Source organism: Taurulus bubalis (assembly GCF_910589615.1).
Source record: "Taurulus bubalis genome assembly, chromosome: 17".
NCBI classification, from domain to species: domain Eukaryota; kingdom Metazoa; phylum Chordata; class Actinopteri; order Perciformes; family Cottidae; genus Taurulus; species Taurulus bubalis.
Genome location: NC_136605.1, coordinates 11206407 through 11229079, shown reverse-complemented (window position 1 = coordinate 11229079; position 22673 = coordinate 11206407). Strand labels below are relative to the sequence as shown.

The following is a 22673-nucleotide window of genomic DNA, read 5'->3' as shown; positions in this document are numbered from 1 at the left end:
TACTTGTGTATATATATATATATAATATTTACTGCAAATCAATGTGATGAAAAGAAGAAAAATTGTGTTTTGCGGCCCGACATTGCTAGTGTGAACCGGGCTATACTGTGTGTGTCTTGACCCCTGCCGAACCCCTGAGAGTGACCCTTGGGGTTCGGTGAGTCACCACTGATCTAAAGAATGATATAGCACTGTGGTCGGAGTTGACTATATGAGTTATTATATAAGACTGAAACATGGAGAGCACAGCTACTCGAAGATGTCACATGGTTTAGTAATCAAATGCTTGTTCGGTGTTGTTGCCTGTTTTTAGCTGTCTATATCCGTGCATTTATATTTAGATAAGTCATATTCCTACACTTAATGCTGATTTTATATATATATATATATATATATATATATATATATATATATATATATATATATATGGGAGAGTGCCATTACACTACCATTCAAACATTTGGGGTCACTTAGAAATGTCGTTATTTTTCAAAGAAAAGCACTGTTTTTTTTCAATGAAGATCATCAGAAATACACTATACATTGTTAATGTGGTAAATGACTATTCTAGGTGGAAACGTCTGGTTAAAAACCAAGGTATTTTTTTAGGATTTTGCTCGAATTAACATACCCAAACTAAAATGGGTGCATCTCTGCAACCACAAGGGCTATTTTAATAATTCGGTGTTATAACAAAGGCAACCCTTGCAAGCTTTTGTTCAGATGTGTAAATATTAGTATATATGTTCCTGGTTAAGAGTAAATAAAGATTGAAACAAAGCAAAAATAGAAGTTTCCGGTCCGCCTATTAAAAAAAAAACACTTTCAGGATGCTTATCTCTTTGAAATGATGCAGCAGTAAGGTCTAAAGCTCTCCCAAATCATATCACAAACAGTCTCTCTGCAAAGTTTTAATTTTAAAAAGTGAATCAGAACAAAGTTAGAGAGGGTTTAGTACAGACAGAATTCAGGCGAGGTCTCAAAAATTTGCATTTGGGCACATTTGGGCACCATCTGTGCCATTTTCATTTTCTCATGTACCAAACCTTATATTTCACTTGTATATTACTTATGGTGTTCAATACACTTATATCAGTGTGGATTTACCGGGGAAAATGTGTTTTTCTTCTAATCAACAAAGGTAGGTAGCATTTGCTGACTGTAAAGCGATCAGGCAATTCATGTTGCTGTGTTCTTTGGTTCATATCTCGGTGATGCTTTGGAGCAGATGGATTTGGTGAATATATTTGGAATCTGTGTGGAATTGTCTTGCTTTTTGCTATCAGTTTTTATCTGATAGCACTGAGCTACGGGTTACTAGTTCCGGAAACATGCCGAGTGGGCTGACTCATGACAAAATTATGATTATGATATTTTAATAATTATTTTAGTTGGTGTTTGAGTTGTGTTTAAATGGCTGACTAATTATTGTAGCCCAGGTTCTTATGTTTAATTTGATGTGCAACATCAATTATGCTGATTAGAGAAGCTATGCAACTGGCCTTCCTATGCATAGCATCACATGTGTGGGTTCCATTATACTCTCAAAATGACCAGAAAAAGAGAACTTTCATGTGAATCTCGCCAGTCTGTTCTTAGAAATGAAGGCTATTCCATGCGAAAAATTGCGAAGAAACTGAAAATGTGTCCGGGTGACCCCAAACTTTTGAACGGTAGTGTATATATATATATATATATATATATACATACATATATATATATATATATATATATATATATAAACAATATATTAATAGAGGTAATTTGCTGTTCCTGTAAAACTGAGGACAGGGCTATTGGTCCCACATCATGATCTTCCTTAACTGAGAGAAGCTCACTTGTACTTTTATCTTTATTAAGAAATAAACATTAGTCTGACGTAAAGTACTACAACAAAGTACTGTAGTACTTACTACATAGTATGTAGTAAAAAGGTTATGAAATCTAAAAGAATAGGATGTATTTAAGAAAATGTTTTGTATGTCTTAAAAAATGTACAACAATGTATAAAAAAGAATGTACGTCTTAAGAATTAATACTATAGTATCTCATAAAATGTCATAGTATAGCTTGCTTTCATATAAATGTGTATGTAGCAATGTTGTTTCAGACTTAAAAGCATGACAATGAAGGTCCGTCTTGAATGCTGCTGAATGACAGCGGGTGAGCTACCGGGTCCAAGAGGCATTTTCACAAAAATAAAATTAAAAAAACCCTGAATTTAGTATATTTTTTTATTTTCTATAAAAGAGATGAGTTTATTCAATGATCATAACAGACTGAATCAGAGACCTCGATAGATCACTCACATACCAAACAATAAGTCGAGGAAAATGTTTGAACAAAACCCCCAAAACAGAACAAATGTAACACAAAATAAAATACCTGAATAAAGCAAACTCTGGGCTGAGCTGCGGGTCAGCACATTCTCTGTAGAACTCATGGCACATGAACAGTTTTTGTGAAAAAGAAAAGAAAAGAAAAAGGCTAAAAAGGAATGAATTATTATTTTTTTAATCCTTTCAAAACCAGTCTAACAATAAAAATTCTATATTTCATATATGGTGGACTTCATAGAAATTAAAAAGGTGACTTAAGCACTGAAACAAGTTCTCCTGAAGTACGGTTCATCTGTTTATTCTCATCAATAGAATGCTTATCTGCATCGGAGAAAATGCCTCCTGCACCACACACTAACAAAAAAAATTAACAATAACAAAACACATACAGTCACACAGCCGTCCAAATTTACACAGTCACACTCACAGACCAGACTCAAACCCTAGTGTGGCAACGCTGAAACACATCTACCTAAAATCTGCTGATGGAACAAAATTAGAAAGTAGTTTTTCAGATGTGTACACTCAGAAGTCCGGCTAAAACTAAATTTAAAACCCGAATATTGACAACGGGTAAAATATAAAACGCTGTCTTTACCTTTTTTTAATTTTTATTTTTTTACACAAACTCTTTCAAAAAATCTCCCTCCCCGTTCAAATATTACACCACCCAATCCTGACCTGGCCCCTTTTCTAAACCCCCTCGAAGTGTAATATAAGCCAACGAGAATTGCAATACAATACAGGCACTGGAGAAAAAAAACACCATAACAGAGACGAGTGAAGAGGACGAGACGCAGTCAGACTTCAACCCATCCCCGGTCCAAGCAATGTCAAGAACAAGAATCATAACGCACATCAACTATTATCGAACAAGAACAAAGATAAATCAAAACTGTTATTTCAGAGATTTCCGTTTCTAAACTTTTGTTTTGTTTTTGTTATTGTGTATTGTTGACAGTGAATTTGAACAAAATTTGATGCAAAAAAAAACTACCTGGGAGCTCCTTCCAGTCCCTTCAGCTATGCGTTTGTTTTTTACGAAACCTAATACAAGTGACAGCTCCAGAAAGCTGTTACGTGTTCTCATTCCCCTGGTTGTCCACTTCCTGCCTTCAGCACGCTGCCCGTTGAAATGTGATCAAAACTTGAAGGTATCAGAGTGCACACGGAGGGAACAGCAAGCGGGTCCACATCTATTTGTTTCTTAGCTGATCCGGTAGTGTGACTGTTGTGAACAGGCCAATGATATCAACATTTCCAACATTATGTCTCAAAGTGTAATACAAAGAATGGTGCGACACTTGTAGTAAAATCATATTCCAAGTAAAGCTCAGAAACGGCCGGACCTTTCCCCTCGTCTGCAAACAAGTTAATGTTGTAGTTGTGAAAGAAAAACACAGCAGAATGAAAACGTCAACTGATTCTATGTGATAAATACTTACTGGAACTATGATAATGCATATATTCAGGTTTTTTTTTTTTGTCACTAGCTACCTACCATGATTTAGGACAAGTCATTTAGCATAAAATATAGTGAGTTGTTTGGCATAGACAGAGGTGGCGGAGAGGGATGTGTGAAGATTTAAAGATCGAAAGAGAAAAAAAAAAAAGAAAGATCCAAAATAAACAGTTATTGTAAGATAAGAAAATACTTCTTTACAGTAGATACTAGATGATGAAAAAAGGTCTGCGCTGCTCCTACTTGTAAATGTTATTGTTTGTCCATGTGTGCAGGCCGCAGAACATAATGGTCTGTTTAGGAAAGCGGTGTAAGGCAAACTGTACCTTCTCTGCTGAGAAATATACATGATTTACAGTATGGAAGTTGCCCCCCCCCCCCGCCCCGACCCTTTCATTTGTTCACTTACAACAATCAAAACAAAACAGAACATAAAAGACCAGTCTTCTTCACCACCTCAGATATCTGGCAGTTTCAAAACACCTCTGCACAGTCCGTCAGTACATTATCAGAGCATTTTCATAGTTATTGGGATGTCCTTACTCTTGCAATTCGTTGTTGTGGCCACACACACGCTGTAAAAAGCAAGTGGCAAAGGCAACTGTGCCAATCGGGGTCCTCTTTCTCCTGTTAGATATATCAGGCAGACAATGCCAAATTCCTCGGATATGACATCCAAAACAGTGAGACGATCCCCATTAGTTGTGTGTGTTCAGTTCACAGGGACAAAGCGACCTGCGAGCGCCCGTCCAGCGTTTGTCCTCCACCCGAGGGCCCGTCACACGTCTACGTACAGTTAGTGTTCCTCTGTGGTGCGCGGTCGGCAAATCTCTCTCCAGAGGAAGTTACGTTCTCTTCTCTTTTTTTTTTTTTTCTTTCTTTTTTTTTGCAGTTATGTTTCTGATGCTCCTTTCCTCAAAACAGGTTCTCCTCAAAGATAGCCATTAAGTCACTTTGGAAATTCATGTCAATAGTCGCCGCCATCTGGAGAGAGAAAAGAACAACTTAGCATTTCCATTACGTTCATTATTTCCGAGTGCATCTTCAAACCTCTGGGAAGTTGCTCCTACAGCTAGAAATGTGAATACAATTCTAATTTGTTACATCTTCTGTGAGAGTTCACTTTGAGCTTTTCAGCTATGGTATACTTCTTTGATAATTCACTGTTCCTGCTCAGCCCATAGACTTTTTATTGTGAGGATGTCACAAATTTTAAAATAATTTAGCTACGCTCAAGGAAAATTTGATCGGGTGCACTTTGAGAGCTAAATTAATAGGCTAGATCTAAGAAGAAGTATTAGCTAAGGGCTACTTTGCAGATTAAGATTCTTAATACAAAATATAAACTAATAAAAGTATTATTTAGTAGCATATCATTATAAAATAGTTAACTATCATTACCAGCTGCAACATTTTAAAGTTTTAAATAAAATAATGCATCAATAATTATAATCCAGTGATGAATTTATTATTATAAGATGCTTTCACTTCTGCGTACCGAAGCTCACAGAGATAGCAGACAGGCCCCGGCAGGATCAATATCGATTTCAAATAATAATAAAAAATGTTCGGTCATTATGACATTTTGGCACTGCAAATTAGATTATCATCGGCCACAGTAATCAATGGGAAACACTGGAAATACGTATTACAGTACATCACTTGCATACATGCAGTAGAGAAACAGACATAAAGTTTGGATTTTTAAGACAATATCATCTCACAAGCAAGCAGACATATCTTAGAACATGGGACAGGTGAAATAATAATGATTTGGGTCTACAGTGTGGCATTACTGACATTATAAGCTATTAAACGTGGTAAACTGACAATTAATTAAACTGATCATTTTGTACTGATAGAGAGATTATTGGTAAGAGAAGAAACCATTATTCCATGCCTCTCCATTCACTCTGCTATACTTCTTATGCATTACTTAGATGTATGAAGAGAGAGATAGAGAAAAAAAAGAAGACTACTGGCCTTTTTTTAAATTATTGTACACTAAAGTACCAAATGGCACAAGTGTAGTTTGATGGTAAAATGTTTGGCTACAATTTGGTAGCATAGTGATCTATCCTGCAAGCGGACTATATCAAATCACAGCAGCCCATGAGTGTGTCTGTATAACCAAGGCTTTAAAGAGTGGTAATGACAATCAACTCACCGCTTCTCGCCTCCTTCTTTCCTGCTCTCGGCGGCGTGCTAGCTCCCTCTGTTGGTCGAGTGGGTTCTGTGCGGCAGGCTGAGGCGGTGTTGGGGGTTGAGGAGGCTGCTGAACGGCAGCTGGCTGGGGCTCCTGCTGCTGTTGTTGTTGCTGTTGTTGTTGTTGTTGCTGCTGCTGTTGTTGCTGCTGCTGCTGCTGCTGCTGTTGTTGTTGTTGCTGTTGCTGTTGCTGCTGCTGTTGCTGCGAAGAAGCTTGAATGTGTTGCTGCTCCTGACGCCTGCGTGGCTCCTCATGCACCCTTCTGCTCGGCTCCATGATGTCCTCTTCATCTCGACCTCTGGAAAACATTCAGGCCAATAGTTCACACCAGGTGAAACCAAATACTTTTCACATTGGGGAGGAGGGTTCACATTTGGTTTCATCCCAGATGTGTCACACTAATAACCTCCTTGTATATACGACCACATTTGCACATATACAGTGTCTTCATATTTCGTACAGTGTTTTCATATTTTGTATAGTATTCTCATATTTTATATTTTGTCTCAGTGTTTTTATATTTTATATTTTGTCTCAGGTTTTTCATATTTTATATTTTGTATAGTGTTCTCATAAATTATATTTTGTCTCTTTCCTGTATAGTGTGTTTTTCTTATTTGTATTTCTTCTTCTTCCAAAACTGTTAACTCGGAGAGCGTCTGGACTGTTGGTCTAGGCACAAATGGCCAAATAAAATACCTTGAACCTTGAAAACTCGCTTATTCATTTTATAATCTTCTATTTTTTAAGCCTCAGCTTTAAAAAAAAAAGGTACTGTACATGACGTCTATTACTGCGGGGTTCAATGATTACAATATTGGTATTATCAGTGTCCTAAGATTTGTCCGTCAGATTCAGATTAAGCGGGGTATTAAAGTACAACTGCACTGCAAACATTTGATGGTTTGAACAAGAGTAGATGCCCATAAGTACTCTCTATGCACCAACCGATGGATATAATTGATGATAATCTTTTCTGGTTTGAACGTTAACATCCAAAACAAGCCTAACTGCAGTCCTTAGTTACACTCAATTCTCAGTGGCTGTGGTGGTCCTACAATATTGTTACTAGAGGGCATAATGCATCACATTTGCCTAATGACTCATGATGGCGCATGTTTAAATGATAACATAACATTTTCAAACTACATAAAGTCTTGCCGTTCTTGTTTTAAAATATTTTTAAACCTACATAGACTGTTCAACATTCTTTAATAATCGCTCATATTTAGATTTGTGGAGCAAATAAACAACTTTAAGACAGGTGTAACTCCTCCACTATATCGTCCTTATGCATATTTGATCACTGTTCTTCTTCTGGACAAGCTTACCGTAGTTTGTCCTGCTCTCTGCGTTGTCTGTCTTTTTCCACCTGCTCAGCTTGGGCCTTCAGAGCTTTCTCCCTCTCCTCTTTCTCCCGGGCAGCACGACGGAACTGCTCAAAACTGTCACTAGATGACTTCACGGCAGATGAGGGTGTAGATGTGGACTTTTGTGCCAGGCTGGCCCATGAGCCCATATTCTTCAGTTTCACATCCTGAGAAAACATTAATTAGCAATGATGATCAACAATCTTGCAAAATGCAAGACCATAAAGTTCATACATTATTAACTGAAAGATCCTTTTTTAAGTGACTATTTCCCCTACTTGTACCTTTTTGGGGGCAATGGGCACCTTGGACTCCTGCTTGAACTTATCCTTATCTTGCAGAGAGGAGGGCAGTCCACTGGATTCGGAGGAGCGGATGACAGGTCGCAAGCTGTCCATGGACTTCACATCTGCTCAACACAATGACACACAGTCTCAATATCTTGTGTAGCTTCTTCTTTCTGGCATTTTAACAGCAGAATGTTAGAGAAAATACAAGAAGTCTTGGGACTCACTCTGTTGGCCGTGGCCTGGTTGAGAAGGCTTGTTATCGGGATGTTTATGATGGTCTGGTCTCATGGCAGGGTTAAATGGCTCTCCTCTCATCACCGGTGATGGAGCAAGTTTTTCCTCCTTTAGAACGCCGTGACTCCCAGTGCCCCTCTGCTGCATGACAAGCAAATAGAGTCAAAGTCAGACACAGGCATGTGGAGATAATGTTAGCCCTGAAACGGTTTCTGAAAAGGGTTTCTCACCTTTTTGGGCTGCATGATGTGAGGTGGGGACTGGTGAGAGACAGGTGGATACTGGGGAAGTTGTGGGGAATGCATCATGAGAGGGGATGGGTTGTCCCTCATGTGACCTGTCAACAGATGGGGAATAGCACACAACTTCAGCCAACATAATGCATTTGTACAGAAACAATTTTTGCTTCAACAATCAGACAATTAGTTTGTGTCTCATCTTCTCAAACTAACCCGCGTTGTAGGGGTCAGCCTTGGTCGGGCGAGGGGAGGGCTGCTGCTGTTGGATGATCTGCTGTGCTTTGTTGGTGGGCATGGATACCTTGTGTTGGGATCCCTGGGACTGACCAGCTAGTCCTGAACCCTGCTGGTAATTCAGTTGTTGCTGTTGGGGCTGCTGTTGCTGAGGCTGAGAATGCTGCATGTGGCGGGCCTGGTGTATCGGCATCTGTTGGACCGGGGCCTGATGTGATGGGGCTGGCTGAGGGGTCTGCAAAGGGAGCTGGGGAGGAGGCAGTGTGGTCTGAGAGGATAGTTGAGATTGTCCCTGGACAGACTGCAGGAGAGAGATCTGTCCTGGTTGTTGTTGTTGTTGCTGTTGTTGTTGTTGTTGCTGCTGTTGTAGCAGCAGCTGCTGTTGTTGTTGCTGCTGCTGCTGCTGCTGCTGCTGCTGTTGTTGTTGTTGCTGCTGCTGTTGCTGCTGCTGCTGCTGTTGCTGCTGCTGCTGTTGCTGCTGCTGCTGCTGACGAGCCTGCGCCTGGAGCGACTGCATGGACTGCGGGGGCTGACGGGCTTGCTGGAACTGCTGCAGGTATAATTGTACTTGGTTCATAGGCGTTGTAGACCCTGGCTCTTCATCATCCTCCAGCAGCATCTGGGGAGGCTGGGAAGACAGCAAGCCCTGGGGTGTGAGTGTTGGAGGGGACAAGGGTCGTTGATGCAGGGGCTGAGAAGGGTGGAGGATCTGAGAGGGAAGCTGGTGCTGTGGTTGTGGTGGTGGTGGAGGAGGAGGTGGTGCTGCTGCTGCTGCTGACTGGGGTTGGAGCTGCTGCTGCTGCTGCTGCTGTTGCAGGGCTGGCTGCTGCTGCTGCTGCAGAGGAGGAGGTGCTGCTGGTTGCTGCTGAGGGGGTTTGGGGTGAAGAGGCGCTGCCTTGTGACTGGGTCGAGAAGGCTGCTGAGGCATGGAGATGTGCAAAGCTAAGGTTGCACAGTTTCAGGAAAGGAAGCAGAGACATAAGACATAATGAATACGATACATTTTTGTGCTTGTGATGTTTGACATGTTTATAAAAAAGAAAATAGCAGTTATATTTTCAAAATGTGTACATGCATTTTATATAGATATGTTTTGGGATCTGATCACAGGAATTCCTGAAAATACTGAAAGAATGAGTGAAAATCTGCCTTTTTTCCTCCTGTGGTTTTATTTTGAAGGGACTTTTTTCATGCAGCGGAGTGTCGTTTTTTTGCTAGCTAAGGTTTCAACTTGTTTTGCACTTGTCCCTCCATGTTTTCAGCAGCGTGTGCCAGGTTGGGTCAAACCATCCAGATATGGGGGAGACTCTGGGTTTTGAGGATAATTAAATTAATATGCAGCTAATTGAGTGTAAAAGGGAATAGTTCCCTCTCTATCATTGCCACAAGCTGGTTGTTTTAGTTAATCATTAAACTTGTTTTTGTGTTTGCATACATATTCTGTACTATCTCAGGTTCAAACTGCACCATCTTTTCATTAAATAAATTTGAGAAGTTGAAAAATGTCCTCGATTTGGGTGGGTCCCGGAGCCAGACCAGTTGAGAACCACTGATTTTAAGTGTTTTATTTAATATTAATTTCACTATGTATGTACATATGGTGTGTCTGGTTGACTTTGTAAGATAAATATTCTTGGAGGTATTGCAGTTACTTATGCACACAAAATCCAAGTACTGATTAGTATTGTCATAAGTGAAGCAGCGTGCATACACCCTTACCTGGAGATGTGAGGACAGGATGTTGGTTGAGGAAGGGGTGGGTTTCAGGGGACACTGGCCCAGAAGAATGAGCGTTGAGGTGTGGAGGTGCGGGCGAGGTGTTGCCTGTGTGGTGGGTTAGATGCATGAGGGGCTGGCCGAAAGGCGGCAGAGAGTCAAAGCTAGTCTCCAGTAACTGGGAAGACTCCAAAGCAGCTACAGGGGGAGCAATGAAGCCTGCAGATGGTGGCTGAGGCTGCTGCTTCATCATCTGAATGCTAGACTGAAGGCCTGCAATTTGGGAATGAAGCCCAATGTGAGCAGGGCCACTCTGAATGTGTACATGAGGATGGGTTCTTTTCCCATCCTTCACAGACTGGCCCTTCTTCTTCTGATGCTTTATTATTCCTGAAAAAAAACAAAATTAAATTAAGATTAGGCATTTCACTTTTGATTGTGGGCATTTGAATGGCCATATTTGCAGTAAGTCACCTGTCCCCTCAGCTTCGCTGTCTGTGCTCGAGCCACTGCTCTCTGAAGAGGATCCAGTCTTTTTGGAGGTAGCCATGGACTCCACAGGCTTCTCAACTGCAAACCAACAACTATGTGTTCATGGATTTTCAATGAGGCATAACATAATAAACTAGAAACCACAGACTCAGGTGATCAACCACCCTTTCTGGCTTTCTAATGTGACTTACCTTGAACCTTTTTCTTCTTGCGGAGGCAGGACGAGACATATCTCTCCAGCTCGCGCAGAGTGGAGGGTTTTAGCGTCTCAAAGTCAATCTCAATCTCATCAGGATTTGAGTTTTTGAGTGAGGGCTCTCTGGACTGAATGATATGCACGACACGGCCAAGCTTGTCACCAGGAAGTTTGTTGATGTCCAAGCTTAGCTGTCTCTTCTCCTCGTACGTCATAGGCCTGCACTTTTCCCCTGTTGCCGATGACCCAGCAGCGGCCCCCATGTCGTCTTCAAGGCCGGGAACAGGCAGCAGGTTGGAGGGATGATTGCTTTTCATACCTTCCTTTTTACTAGAGGCAAAACACAAATGTGTAATTTAGCAATATGTAACACTGACTAGCCTGTACCTATACAGCAACTCTTTAGAAACACAGCTCAAAAGCTTTACAACTAAAAACAAACATATCTTAACAACTACGGGTGAAGAATATACAACAAAGATCCCCTACCAACTATAGAACATTCTGCATCGTAAGACTCAGAATCTCTCGACATACATAACACTGAGTCAAGATACCAATCAATCATATTCTTGTACTACCACGATCACCTTTTTAAGGATTATGTCTAATTACAGGAAAATAACGTTCTGTGTCCTTAGATGACACATCATAATTGATGCATGATAATTTAGCCTCAACCGTGAATGCAATTACACAGTGAAATTATAAAAAAGGAATTGATTAAGGGCAAAATGGAATTGTGCAATGCCAAGCTGATGGTTAAAGAAATATCTAATATCAAGGAGGTGCTCTAACTGACATCATGACATGGATACAGTTTCTACAAGTTGAATACCAACCTAGGTTTCTTCTTGGTTACAACATCTTTGTTATTACTGTGACTAGTCTTTGTCTTCTTAGAGAGCTGCGGAAGAGGCATAGCATCCTGGATCTCATCTACAAGAGCAGACAGGCCTCCTTTCTTCTTATGCTTTTCTTTTTTCTTCTCCTTCTCTTTCTCTTTCTCCTTCTTCTCCTTCTCCTTCTCCTTTCTCTTTGGTTTGCTGGCTTGTGGTTGGGACAAGGCCGCCAACTGCTCATGGACAGCCTTTAACTGTATCAAGAGAAGAGACCAGTTCTCAACAAAATTGTAACAAGAATTGGACAATACATTTGCTGCCATCTTGAATCTACTCTAGTCACTGACCTGATCCTGGAGCTCTGCCAACCTCTGGGCTCTTTCCTCTTCAGAGTCATCTGTTGACGACTCAGACTCAGAGGACGAATCACTGGAGCTGTCTGTAGATGAGGCAACGTGGGCCAAAGGAGGCTGGGGCTTAACAGGGGCAGGATGGTGAAGAGTAAGAGCTGGGGCAGAAACTAGAGGCTTGATCTCAGGTTCATCTGGCATCTTGGCAAAGCGCATCTCAAAGACATCCTATAAAATTAAAAGATATGAACGTTATGAAAGTAAAGCGTACATTGACTTTTGAGAGTAATACAACTTGCATACAACTATATACAAGCAAAAATAATCTTTTTTCTCTTCTTCTTGCAAATAAAAACAAAAAGTGTGACATAATTTAATTGTTGCTTAGCTTTCTCTACCTCAGTACCATACATTGCAAGCATAATGTAGTGATTAATGATTGATAAAACATGGATTGCAAACAGTATGATATTGATTATTAAACATATACACACACACACGTAAACATACACACAGACACGCACACACACACGCAACAATACCTGCATGTTAAACTGTATTTACCTGTAGCTTGCGAGCCATAGCTACCACCTCGTGGTCTGGTGGATTGTATTTGTAGCAGTTGGAAAACATTAATCGTACGTCAGCAGCAAACTCCTGGGGTTCCCGGTACTGCCTGTTCTCCAGCTTTGCCTATTAAACACATCGAGGATATATATCACCTGCCATGCCACAAACCCTGTCTATTCAAAATATTGTGGTATCGCTGTAAAAATACAACATCTTTAACACACCTTGATGCTGGTGAGGTCCATTGGATATTTGATGATATCGTGATAATCGTGTAGTCCCAGTGCAGCCACATCAACAGGATTATAAAATGGCCAGGCGTAACCAGCATGCTTCTTGGACCACATATCCCTAACAAGACTAGCACAGTAACCCAGCTGATCCTGTGGTTTTGGGCTATGACCTCCACTTGGTCCACTTAGTCCCATCACCATGCCTATGTGATGCTGGGAGTCTGGTGCATCCTTCTTTATCAGTTTTGTAGGCCGGGCACTCTCTCGCCTGGGTAGTGTCTTCCCAGATTTGGACTCTGCTGGTGAAGACTCACTCAGTTGGTCATTCGCTGTGGGTGTTGTAGTGTCAGCTTTCCTTTTCTGGCTCTTTCTTTGCTAGATAGAGGTTAATAGAAAGAGACAAAGAAAGGGTGCAAAAGAGCACACAAAAGAGAGATTAGAATTAAACATGTCGAATGCTCCCAAGCATTTAAAAGAAATGTGCCCACCTGCCCAAGCATATTTCCCTGTGTCAATCCAACTCACTTTGGTCATGGTTATAGAGTTCTGCAGCATGGGGGCAGTGCTCTGGATGGATGCTGGGGGAAGGGATGTCTGAGCAGGGGGAGGCACAGAAGTCAGGATGGGAACTTGAGGTGCACAGTCTGATTGGCCCAGGGAGTAGGGAGGTCCAAGCTGCGGCGCATGACTGGGTAACATTGGGGGCACGTGGGACGGCAGGGCCTGCATCAAAGGCTGGGGAGGTAGTGAAGGCGGGCCCTGCACTGGTCCTCTGGTTAGCGGTGCTACTGAGAGATTTGACAGACCACGTGTTTGAGGAGTCGTGGACGATGAATCAATGATGGGCCCTGGTTTCAAGTTCAGACCTTGATGAGGGAACAAGACACGTGGATAAATATTATGTCTCACAGAAGTCAGCCCAAAGAAAATGAGTTGATAGCCAAACATGGTGTAAAGCGGTAAATCACATACCTCCTTCTCTTCGGCCACGACCACGGCCCTTCCCTGTCATGACAACAATCTCGGTTTCTTCCTCAGGCATTTCAGTGACCCGTTGGAGGAAAACCTTCTCTAGAGACTCAGCCATTAAGACAATGTCATCTCCGGGCTGCAGGGGGAGACAAATACTCTTAGCAAAAATAGAGGGATATCAGAATCTTTGGAACTTTATGTTAACAATGTCTTCAACTATGTTACCTTGTTGTATATGTAGCAGTTGGTAAACATCGTGTTGAAGTCTTGGATACATTCTTGGGCATTCCAGTAGTAACTGTTCTCAAGCCTTCTCTTGATTGTTCCCATGTCCATGGGAATTTTGATTATTGTGTAGTAGTCCTGAAAAAGTTGCATAGCTGTAGGTTAACACTGCAAGTAAGAAACTATGTGACATTCTCTACAGGCACACTGTCCTTTGTTCATCAATAAGCAAAACATATTCTCTACTCAACTCAGCAATAGTGAAATGAAAGATACAGTGTACAATGTGTGTGAAAGTTGTTATTACATTTAAAAGAATAAATGGTACCATTTAGCTTTCTCTAAAATGAGGAAAATTAGCCTAATGTCTCAAACAATCCTGTATATACATACAAAAAAGTAGAGGGGTCTACTTTGCACTCAGCAATAACCATTAATCATCGCAGTTCAACCTGCAAGAAACATGTTGATGTACAGCCTAATGTGTTACAGTTTTGAGGTATGTGCCATCATACACACAAAGGGACAAAGCTCGCACTCACAGGCAGGTTAAGTTTGATCGCATCCACTGGTATGTGAAAGGGCCAGGCAAACTGGTGCTTCCACAGGCCCTTCACCACCACCTTAAGCAGGTACTGCAGCTGATTGGTCTGGCGCTTTGGCCTGTTGGGATTGATGTACTCTGGGGCTGGAGGATTGCCCATTTGCTGGGCCTGCCCCTGGCTGCTGCTGCTGCCCGACATCTGTGCTGCATCCAGGCCGTCCCCCATTCTAACAGGGTTGGGCTCCGGCCCCAGAGCTGGAGCTGCAGGGGCAGGGGTAGTGGTGTTGGCAGGACACCAGTTCAGTCTTGGCCCCGGCACAGACTCCACTGACAGAGCACCACTGATCCCATTGCACTCCTCGCTGGACTCTCTGGAGAATGAAAAAAACAAAAGAAAAAAGCATACAGTCATTAGCATCTTTTTAAACAGCCTTCAATAAGATGTACCTTTATTTTGTTTGTAGCGCAGTCATTAGCAAAATGTTATTTTAATCATTAATCGGTGTGTTGTTAAGTAGACCTCTGATATCTAGCTTATTGTAATTGCCTTGTAAAAGGCAGTGGCATACTAGTCCTTTACGTTTTATTATTCAACATTGACTATTTCGTTTTTTCCCTCCATTGGAGCAGCAGCTGTATTGGGTAGCACCAATGGATGTTTAGAGTGTTAAAGGTGGCACCCCATTCATTCCTATGAAAGTTGCTCAGTGGCGCATAAAACAAAAACATTTGACTAGTACAAAATTACCCGGATCATCCAGCAATCTTCCGCATTTTACAACTTTAAGGACCTGATAATTTAAAAAAAAGCATATTCAAAAGTGTTCATACTCAGAAGTGGATTTACACTTTTGAATATGCTTTTTTTGACAGTGACACATTACAAGCCATGGAAAATTACACATTTTTAATGCAATGGTTGCCAAATAAAATCTTAATAGTATCACCCAGACATTATCAAGACAATTCAAAATGAAAGTCCTCATCATCATTTAATTTCTACTTAGTATACAACTCTATACAAGCACTGAACGCCCAACTAAAGGTTACAACCAGCAGCCTTTAGTTATGACTTAAGATGTCAAAATTGACATCCTTCTACTGAAATTAATTAATTTACAAATGTGATTCACTGTATTCAGAAGAGCTCAGAGGTTTGGCTCTTGCGTGTGTGCTTGTGATTTCAGTAGATCTTTGTCTTCCTACACTGTCTAAGGACCTGGGAGTGTTTAGGGATGTGGGTGGACAGGGGTGGAGGGTGAGGGGGAATTGCCGTCATCTGGCAGCTGGGGGACCATGTGTTCCACTACGCTCAGGCCAACATAATGTCCTCTCCAAGGCAGTCAGGGACATCTTATTCAAGACATACACAATGGTAAGACAACAAGGCCAAATCATAATCGTGAAAACTAAAAATAGACTGGGGAACATGTTCTGGGACAAATCACTGATCATAAGGTATTCAAGCCTCTATTTGAACCAAGTCGGACCCCCAGTCTTGCATACCTAAACCCACCCCCACAAAAGGGCCTTAAGAATATATACACAGACCACAGGATAGATCTGTGACTAATCTCATTCTCGACAAGTCACTTTCTGAGAAGGAAGCCGTTTGTACACCACATGATCGCTGCCTTGGCCCCCCTGAGGCACTCAAACACAGTGGAGAATCTGACTAACTGACCAATATGTTGAATGACACATAAGAAGAAAGAAAAGAAGGAAAAAGAAAAAAAATGTTAACACAGATGGAACGTTTGTGGCTGTAAGCAAGAAAAACCTCACAAAGAAATAAGCACAGAACGTATCTAGGCCCAATGTGCAAAACTTTAAAGCTGAGAAAATTCTGTAATATTTTTTTATTATATTTAAAAGTTGGTTGAATTGGCTTTACAAAGAGTTTCATTATTTAGACTAAGCAGCCTAATAACCAGTCTAACAACTTCAAGTGCCACCAACGACTTTCAGAAAATCGTGATAGGCCGAGTCACAGTACATGCTTTCAATCAGCTGACAAATAAACAAAATCTGTACCATCACATGGTTGGGTTGTGACTGTTGGTAGAACAGGCACAAAAGAACAGCCTGTAGAGAGAAGGGCAAACTTATTTTGAGTGAGATTTGCTTAACTCTGGTCAGCAAGCTAGTAAATGTAACGGTATGTTGCAAGTCCTCTTATGTCTGCTACCTGGTATTGGTCAACAAGTGTGTTGTTCAGGGAAAAGGTTACCTGAGCCTAATCAATACCTCTCTGACAAGGCATTATTGCATTGGATTCCACAGGTGTTCGCGATATTGCCTCTAACTTAACAGCGTCAGCTACATTCATTTCCGCTTGATATATTTCCACCAGCCTTTATTGTCAGGTCTGTGACAACTGATCACTAGTTGTGAAAGACATGATAACAGTTACAGAGAAGGCGCATAACTCAAAACATCTTTCCAACTTGACGCACGTTTCATTTGCAGGACCATTTCTTTCTAAAAGAGAATTCCAAATGCGTGTTCTAGATTCTAGTCATTCAAAATCTTTCACACTTCGTTGAGAGGGGTTTTGTACTCTTCAGTAGCAGTTTTTGATAGCAATGTTTTAAATGTGACAAAAGGCCAAACCAACTGTCCTGGGTGAACATTAAGGAGACAAGAGCAATTCTGTTTAGTCTAAGACAAAGCAAAATCAATTGAACTCAACAAACTAGAAAGACAACATTTAGGCAAGTAACCCATACAATGAGGGACAATTTTAATAAGAGTGCCGGAAGGACTCTTAAGGACAAGAAGGACAAGATAATAATTAGACAAAATATTTGTTCTGCCCAAACAGTGCTGGCTTTGTGCAAGTGAACCAAATCATATTGGTAACACAGAAAAAGCAACTGATCTGAAGTGAGACAGCATTTACCATCAACACAGGCCGGTACAGCACAGATGGCTCGGGACACCAGACAGACACACATACACCATTAGCAGGTCATCATGAGTTGCCCCTATAGGAAGTCTTCCACAAGGAAAGGGTCCAGAAAGGTTGCCGCAATACGAGCCTGGTACAGCTGGCCTCCAGTGCTGCATTGAGTGAAGTCTCGTCGTCGTACACAAACTGCCAGATGGTCCTTAACAGCTCATTAACACGAGTGATAAGCACACTCACAGCAGCAATCATTAACATTACAACACTGCGACAACGACAAGTGTGAACACACTTCTAGAAACAGATGCAATAAATGAGGGAGCATGAATGACACCCACTGTATGATTTCAGTATCTGTAGTTCAGGAACCTATATTCCTAAAGAGGCAATACTCTCAAATGACTCCATCTTTCCAATTTGTCAGACCTGCCTGCAATCTATCTTGTTCTTGTACTCCAACATATTCTCTGTCACACGCATGTACCGGCAACACATGAAAGCTCTGATCCAAATTGTCCACTCATCAAGTTTATGATCTGCATGTTCATGTTGCACACATGTTTTGTTTCACTTCCACGCACAGAAAGTCTATTTGTAAAAGATATTGGAGGTACAAGACGATCCTGCATTGCCCTTCATGAAAATAGAGACGGGTATCAGCTTACACACTTCAATCAACTTGCAACATGTTGCTACAATGATAAATTCTTAATGATGGCACTTGGCCAACTTGAGCCTATGTTCATGTAACAAATACCAGCTTTGAAAAATTCTGAAAGGAAATACCTTTAATTCTCTCTTTGCTCTTTAGAGATCATTATGATGATACACGAAAGGTTTTCATTCACGTTTTCTACTAAGTCATACTGATTACTGTCTCAATCTGAATGAAAGCACAGGTATTGTTTTGTTATCTCATTGAAACACAAAACAGGTGATCACAGACAGACGTAGAGGCAACAGGAAGTTGACCCTTTACCTTTCAGCTAGATTTTGCTGGTGATTTCTAAATGCTGGAGTCAAAAAACATTCCACCAATACAGTAGGTTTACAGCCTATTCTTTTCTCTCAAATGTAGTTACTGCAGTTTGTCAAAAAATAGCCTCTTGCATCATGTCGCAATGTTATGTAAGGAGAGTCTATTGCAGGCATAAATGTAATTTAATCGCTTTCACCCAAACAATCCTGGAGAGGAACAAGCCTCATTGTTAGGAACAAACTCCAGAGCCAAACATTTCTTTGAACAATTTCTTCTGTGTCTCAAGAAAGATTGAGGATTATGCCAAATTATTTCAATGCAGTGGTTTTGTTTGTGATGTGCCATTTGCACGTCAAGCCAGAAACATCCGACATCAACACGACTGTTAAAATACAATTGGCAAAGGGAACCTGCTGAGCCTGTTCTTGTTCCCTTTGAGTTTATAAGTAACACTTATTGCCAACTAAAGCAACTTTTAAATTACATTAAATCATCCCTAGTCCAAATATATTTACAGCTGCAACTATTTTTTATTTTTATGGAGGAACTAATTTGTCTGTATTTATTAATTGTTTATAGGGCTGCAACAACGAATCGCTAAAAATCGATTCTCAAAAGTGTTGGCAACGAATTTCATTATCGATTCGTTGTGTCGCGCGATTATTACGCCGGGCAATAAGTCGCGGAGAAGAAAAAAAAGAGCGGAGCAGAGCAACTGGCCGGCCAGCGTTTCTGAGATCGGAGTGAGACACGAGAAAAGCTGAGGTTGTGATCTCAAAAATAGAAGATCTTTGACAAGTCGAGTCTTGACCAATCAGCGTCTTCATGTTGCTCAAACTTGTTAATTTTAAAACTTTGTTTTAGTCCATTTTGTTGTTTTAATTAACAGCTCAGGGATGTTCAAGGAGCAACCTGTTTGTGCACTTTCTGAAGATGTTTTGCACTGTCACTTCTGTTTTTGAATAAAGGGTTGGAAATGAATGCTTTTTTGATAAAAACATTTTTTTTATCCGATTCATCGAAAAAATAATCAACCGATTAATCGATTATTAAAATAATCGTTAGTTGCAGCCCTAATTGTTTAGTCTATAAATTGTCAGAAAACCGTATAATATTCTGTCAATCAACTATTAATTAGCCTTATTGTTTCAGAAATAGATAGAAATTCAAGGTAAATGCAAGACAACAAGCAGGCAACTTCAAAACAAGAACGCACTACATTGGCGAGTGGGCACAGAAACTAAGGCTGTGGAGTCAAGAACATTCTTTAAAAGTCAACATTACAGAAGAATTTGTCACATACAAGGTAAATTAACTATATTTAAAAAGAATATATATTACGTACATAGTTAGATCTCCACTTCCATTCAGATTAAACTACTACTACCACCAAGTTTTGCACGTTATGTAAGAGAATTTCTGTTTAATTTTTTTTTACCGAGTAAAGTTGATGTCAAAAGTGGCATCACATTCATCTAATCTATATGTTACATTTGTGTAAACAGCTCTCAAATACCTGCTTTCCTCATGTAAGACCAATGTTGGCATGCACGACTAATCAAGTCTACAGAAGCCCCCAACAGGGGTCAATCAAAGGGTCCACTTCCTGTTGCAGCAAGTACTACATCGCTTTCAGCTCTGGAATAGCCGTTGATCTTTGACCTGGACATACATCACTGTAGACGGCTGTGGAATGTTTTCTGGGGAGGAAGTGGCTCTGAATACCGGGGTGGGGGATTCACATTTCTCACCAGGAAACCTGGTCCTGTGTACAGCCTCATAGTGACTGTCCCACTTGGAAAGGGGAGGAAAAACATGGGCAGCAAGATGTCTGCATTCCCAATGAAAGTAAACTATTAATCATTCATGTAGGGGGAGATTGGGGGCGATTTCAGACAAAAATGTAGGCCTGCAGATTCCACCTGAGGTCCTTACTAAGTGTCAGAATGATGGCCTGTGCTTTGCCTGAAAGTAAAAGACTAAATAATTAATACGACCACAGTGACAAAGCGTACAACAACACTCTTATTCACTGGCCTTTTTCTCTTTCATAAAACCACCATCAACACTTCTACGCTCTAATGCTTTTGAATGTAAATAATGGACACTTTATCTTGATGTACACCAATGAGATGAATACAGGCTATTAACCCTCCCGAATAACAAAGATGAAGGAGATGTACAAAAATGAAATATAAGACAAGCCCTAGACCATGTTAAATGTTGACGGATTGATCCCCATTAGGAATATGAGTGATCTAGGATTCATTGTGTCAGGTTGGTGCAATACTTGTCATGCATCTCTTGGAAATCAGTTAGTATAACAAAGTGTGATCGGAACCTCCGATGAGGGCACAAGGCCTCCATATGACAAAAGGTAAAAGGTGCCGTTTTTGCTTTGCAGTGTATTGTCAGTCTGGAGTCTTCTAACTTATGTACAAAAGAAATAAGGGGCACGTGAAAGATAAAAAGAAACTGCACTAAAGGACCTTAAACTACAAAACCGGAGCAGGAATATTAAATACGATGCGTTTTATAACCAAAATAAGACCACGTTAATCCCATTGATCATTTAAATATTGTGCTGCTATAAGCAACTGTGTAAAAAAAAAAAAGCTTTAATGAAGGCAATACATGGATGTATTTATGAAAGCTTTTAATGTGTTTATTCATCATTCAACTCATCTGATGATTTGTTAGGAAAAGGTTAAGCTTAAAATCTGCATACCTAATTAAGGATGTCACAGTGAAATGTCTTTCTTTCTCCATTCAAAATCAATATTGCATATACCGAGTACCAATCTATTACAATTAGCCTCGTAATAGTAATACCAGTAATGTTATAATTCAATCTAAATATGTCAGCTGCACAAAAAAGTGCCATTATACACAACTGTAGAGAAATAATAAACAGTATTAAGGTGATGAACACCGCAGCATAACAAGCTCTAAACATTTCTCAAAATTGTACAGTGTCAGGCTGAGTACTGGCAAAGTAATAATAACTATACACCAATAATATCCATGGCATTTTAGGTATGTAACATGGATTACTATTCTACCTTTCTCCACCTTGTGCTATCGGTCTGTTGCTTCCTTATGAGTACCTCTGAAACTTGGCTTCAAGAAAAACACATTTCTATGGTAACACACCACACATCTTGGCAAGTGTACTGTATTTTATTCTCGATGATTCCTACTTTTGGAAGCTAGCCAATTCAATAGCAACCACCCATGGCCTGTGTGACTTCAGTGTTTATAGACACATGGCAGTTACACACAGAACGATCTGGACAGCTTTGTTTACATCTGTCTTATGGGTGTTCATCACAATGTTGCATATCTCAATACTTTCCTCTAGTATTGATTATAAGCACTTCCTGAGTCAGTGCATGAGCACAAGTGACTCAAATAGACTAACAATGAGTCAGACACACCATGAACAGGAAAAGGCAGGAATCATGCCAGCCCTTTCAGGTTTAACTTCCAGCTGGTTGGGATGAGTAAGCCAAACCCTACCAAGAATCCGGAGACATTTTTACTGCCATACACACAACCCCCTTCTTCCTCTGAACTAACCCTTCCTCCACACCCCCCTCTCACACCAGGTGGTAGGTTCATGGCTTCTGGCTGAAATCTGGATAACAATACTATTCTCAACACAACAATTCTAAACTGGATTGTTGTGCTGGCCAACCACATGATAGTCCTAAGAGCCGTTACCCAAGACTGTTTTTTATTTAACCATGCCAGTTTTTAAACCATGAATTTAAACCGATTATATTTCGTATGTATGGTTGTAAAATCTTTAGTGACTCAGTTAAATGTCTGACATCTTTGTAGGAGAGTCAACTTCGCTAGATAACATTACCTTTTCACAGAGACTGAATGTGCAATTTTTTCCAGAAGGGCGTCCAGTTTTTGAAAATCCAGCAAATCGTTTGACTTGGCATGCATCTTGTAATCCATTTATGAACTCCACTAAACAGAAACCGAAAATGGTCAAGAAGAATCACACCGAAGTTAGTTTTTTCTTTTCTCTTATCCCAAACACCGGAGGGATATATTTTTCAGGCTTCAATAGGTATCCTAAAATCCCTCAGAACACAATGAGTAATCCTTAGTGTAGTCCAAGCGGAGTTTGAGAATATCTGTTCCACAAAAAAAGGCCCCAGCCTGGAAACCGTGGGTCCAGGCGGGGAGGAAAGGCTGTGGAAGCCTACAGCCGGCAGGCTGCGTTAGCTGTGTGAACCGGTCCTCTCTCTACCCCAT

The 22673-nt window shown here is 40.7% G+C and overlaps 1 protein-coding gene across 1 annotated transcript; it reads right to left on the bottom strand.

Annotated features, from left to right (window-relative positions):
* Nucleotides 1–4620: 4620 nt before the first annotated feature.
* brd4 (bromodomain containing 4) lies at nt 4621–22370 on the bottom strand (the record flags this gene model as incomplete). Its single annotated transcript, XM_079232691.1, has 19 exons — nt 4621–4785; nt 5969–6305; nt 7339–7544; nt 7662–7786; nt 7892–8042; nt 8132–8238; nt 8354–9316; nt 10094–10480; nt 10565–10660; nt 10774–11108; nt 11621–11874; nt 11968–12198; nt 12535–12663; nt 12765–13148; nt 13299–13639; nt 13746–13881; nt 13971–14108; nt 14513–14885; nt 22273–22370. 19 exons carry the CDS (start codon nt 22368–22370, stop codon nt 4717–4719), a joined length of 4860 nt encoding a protein of 1619 aa, XP_079088817.1. The 3' UTR covers nt 4621–4716.
* Between the last annotated feature and the right edge of the window lie 303 nt (nt 22371–22673).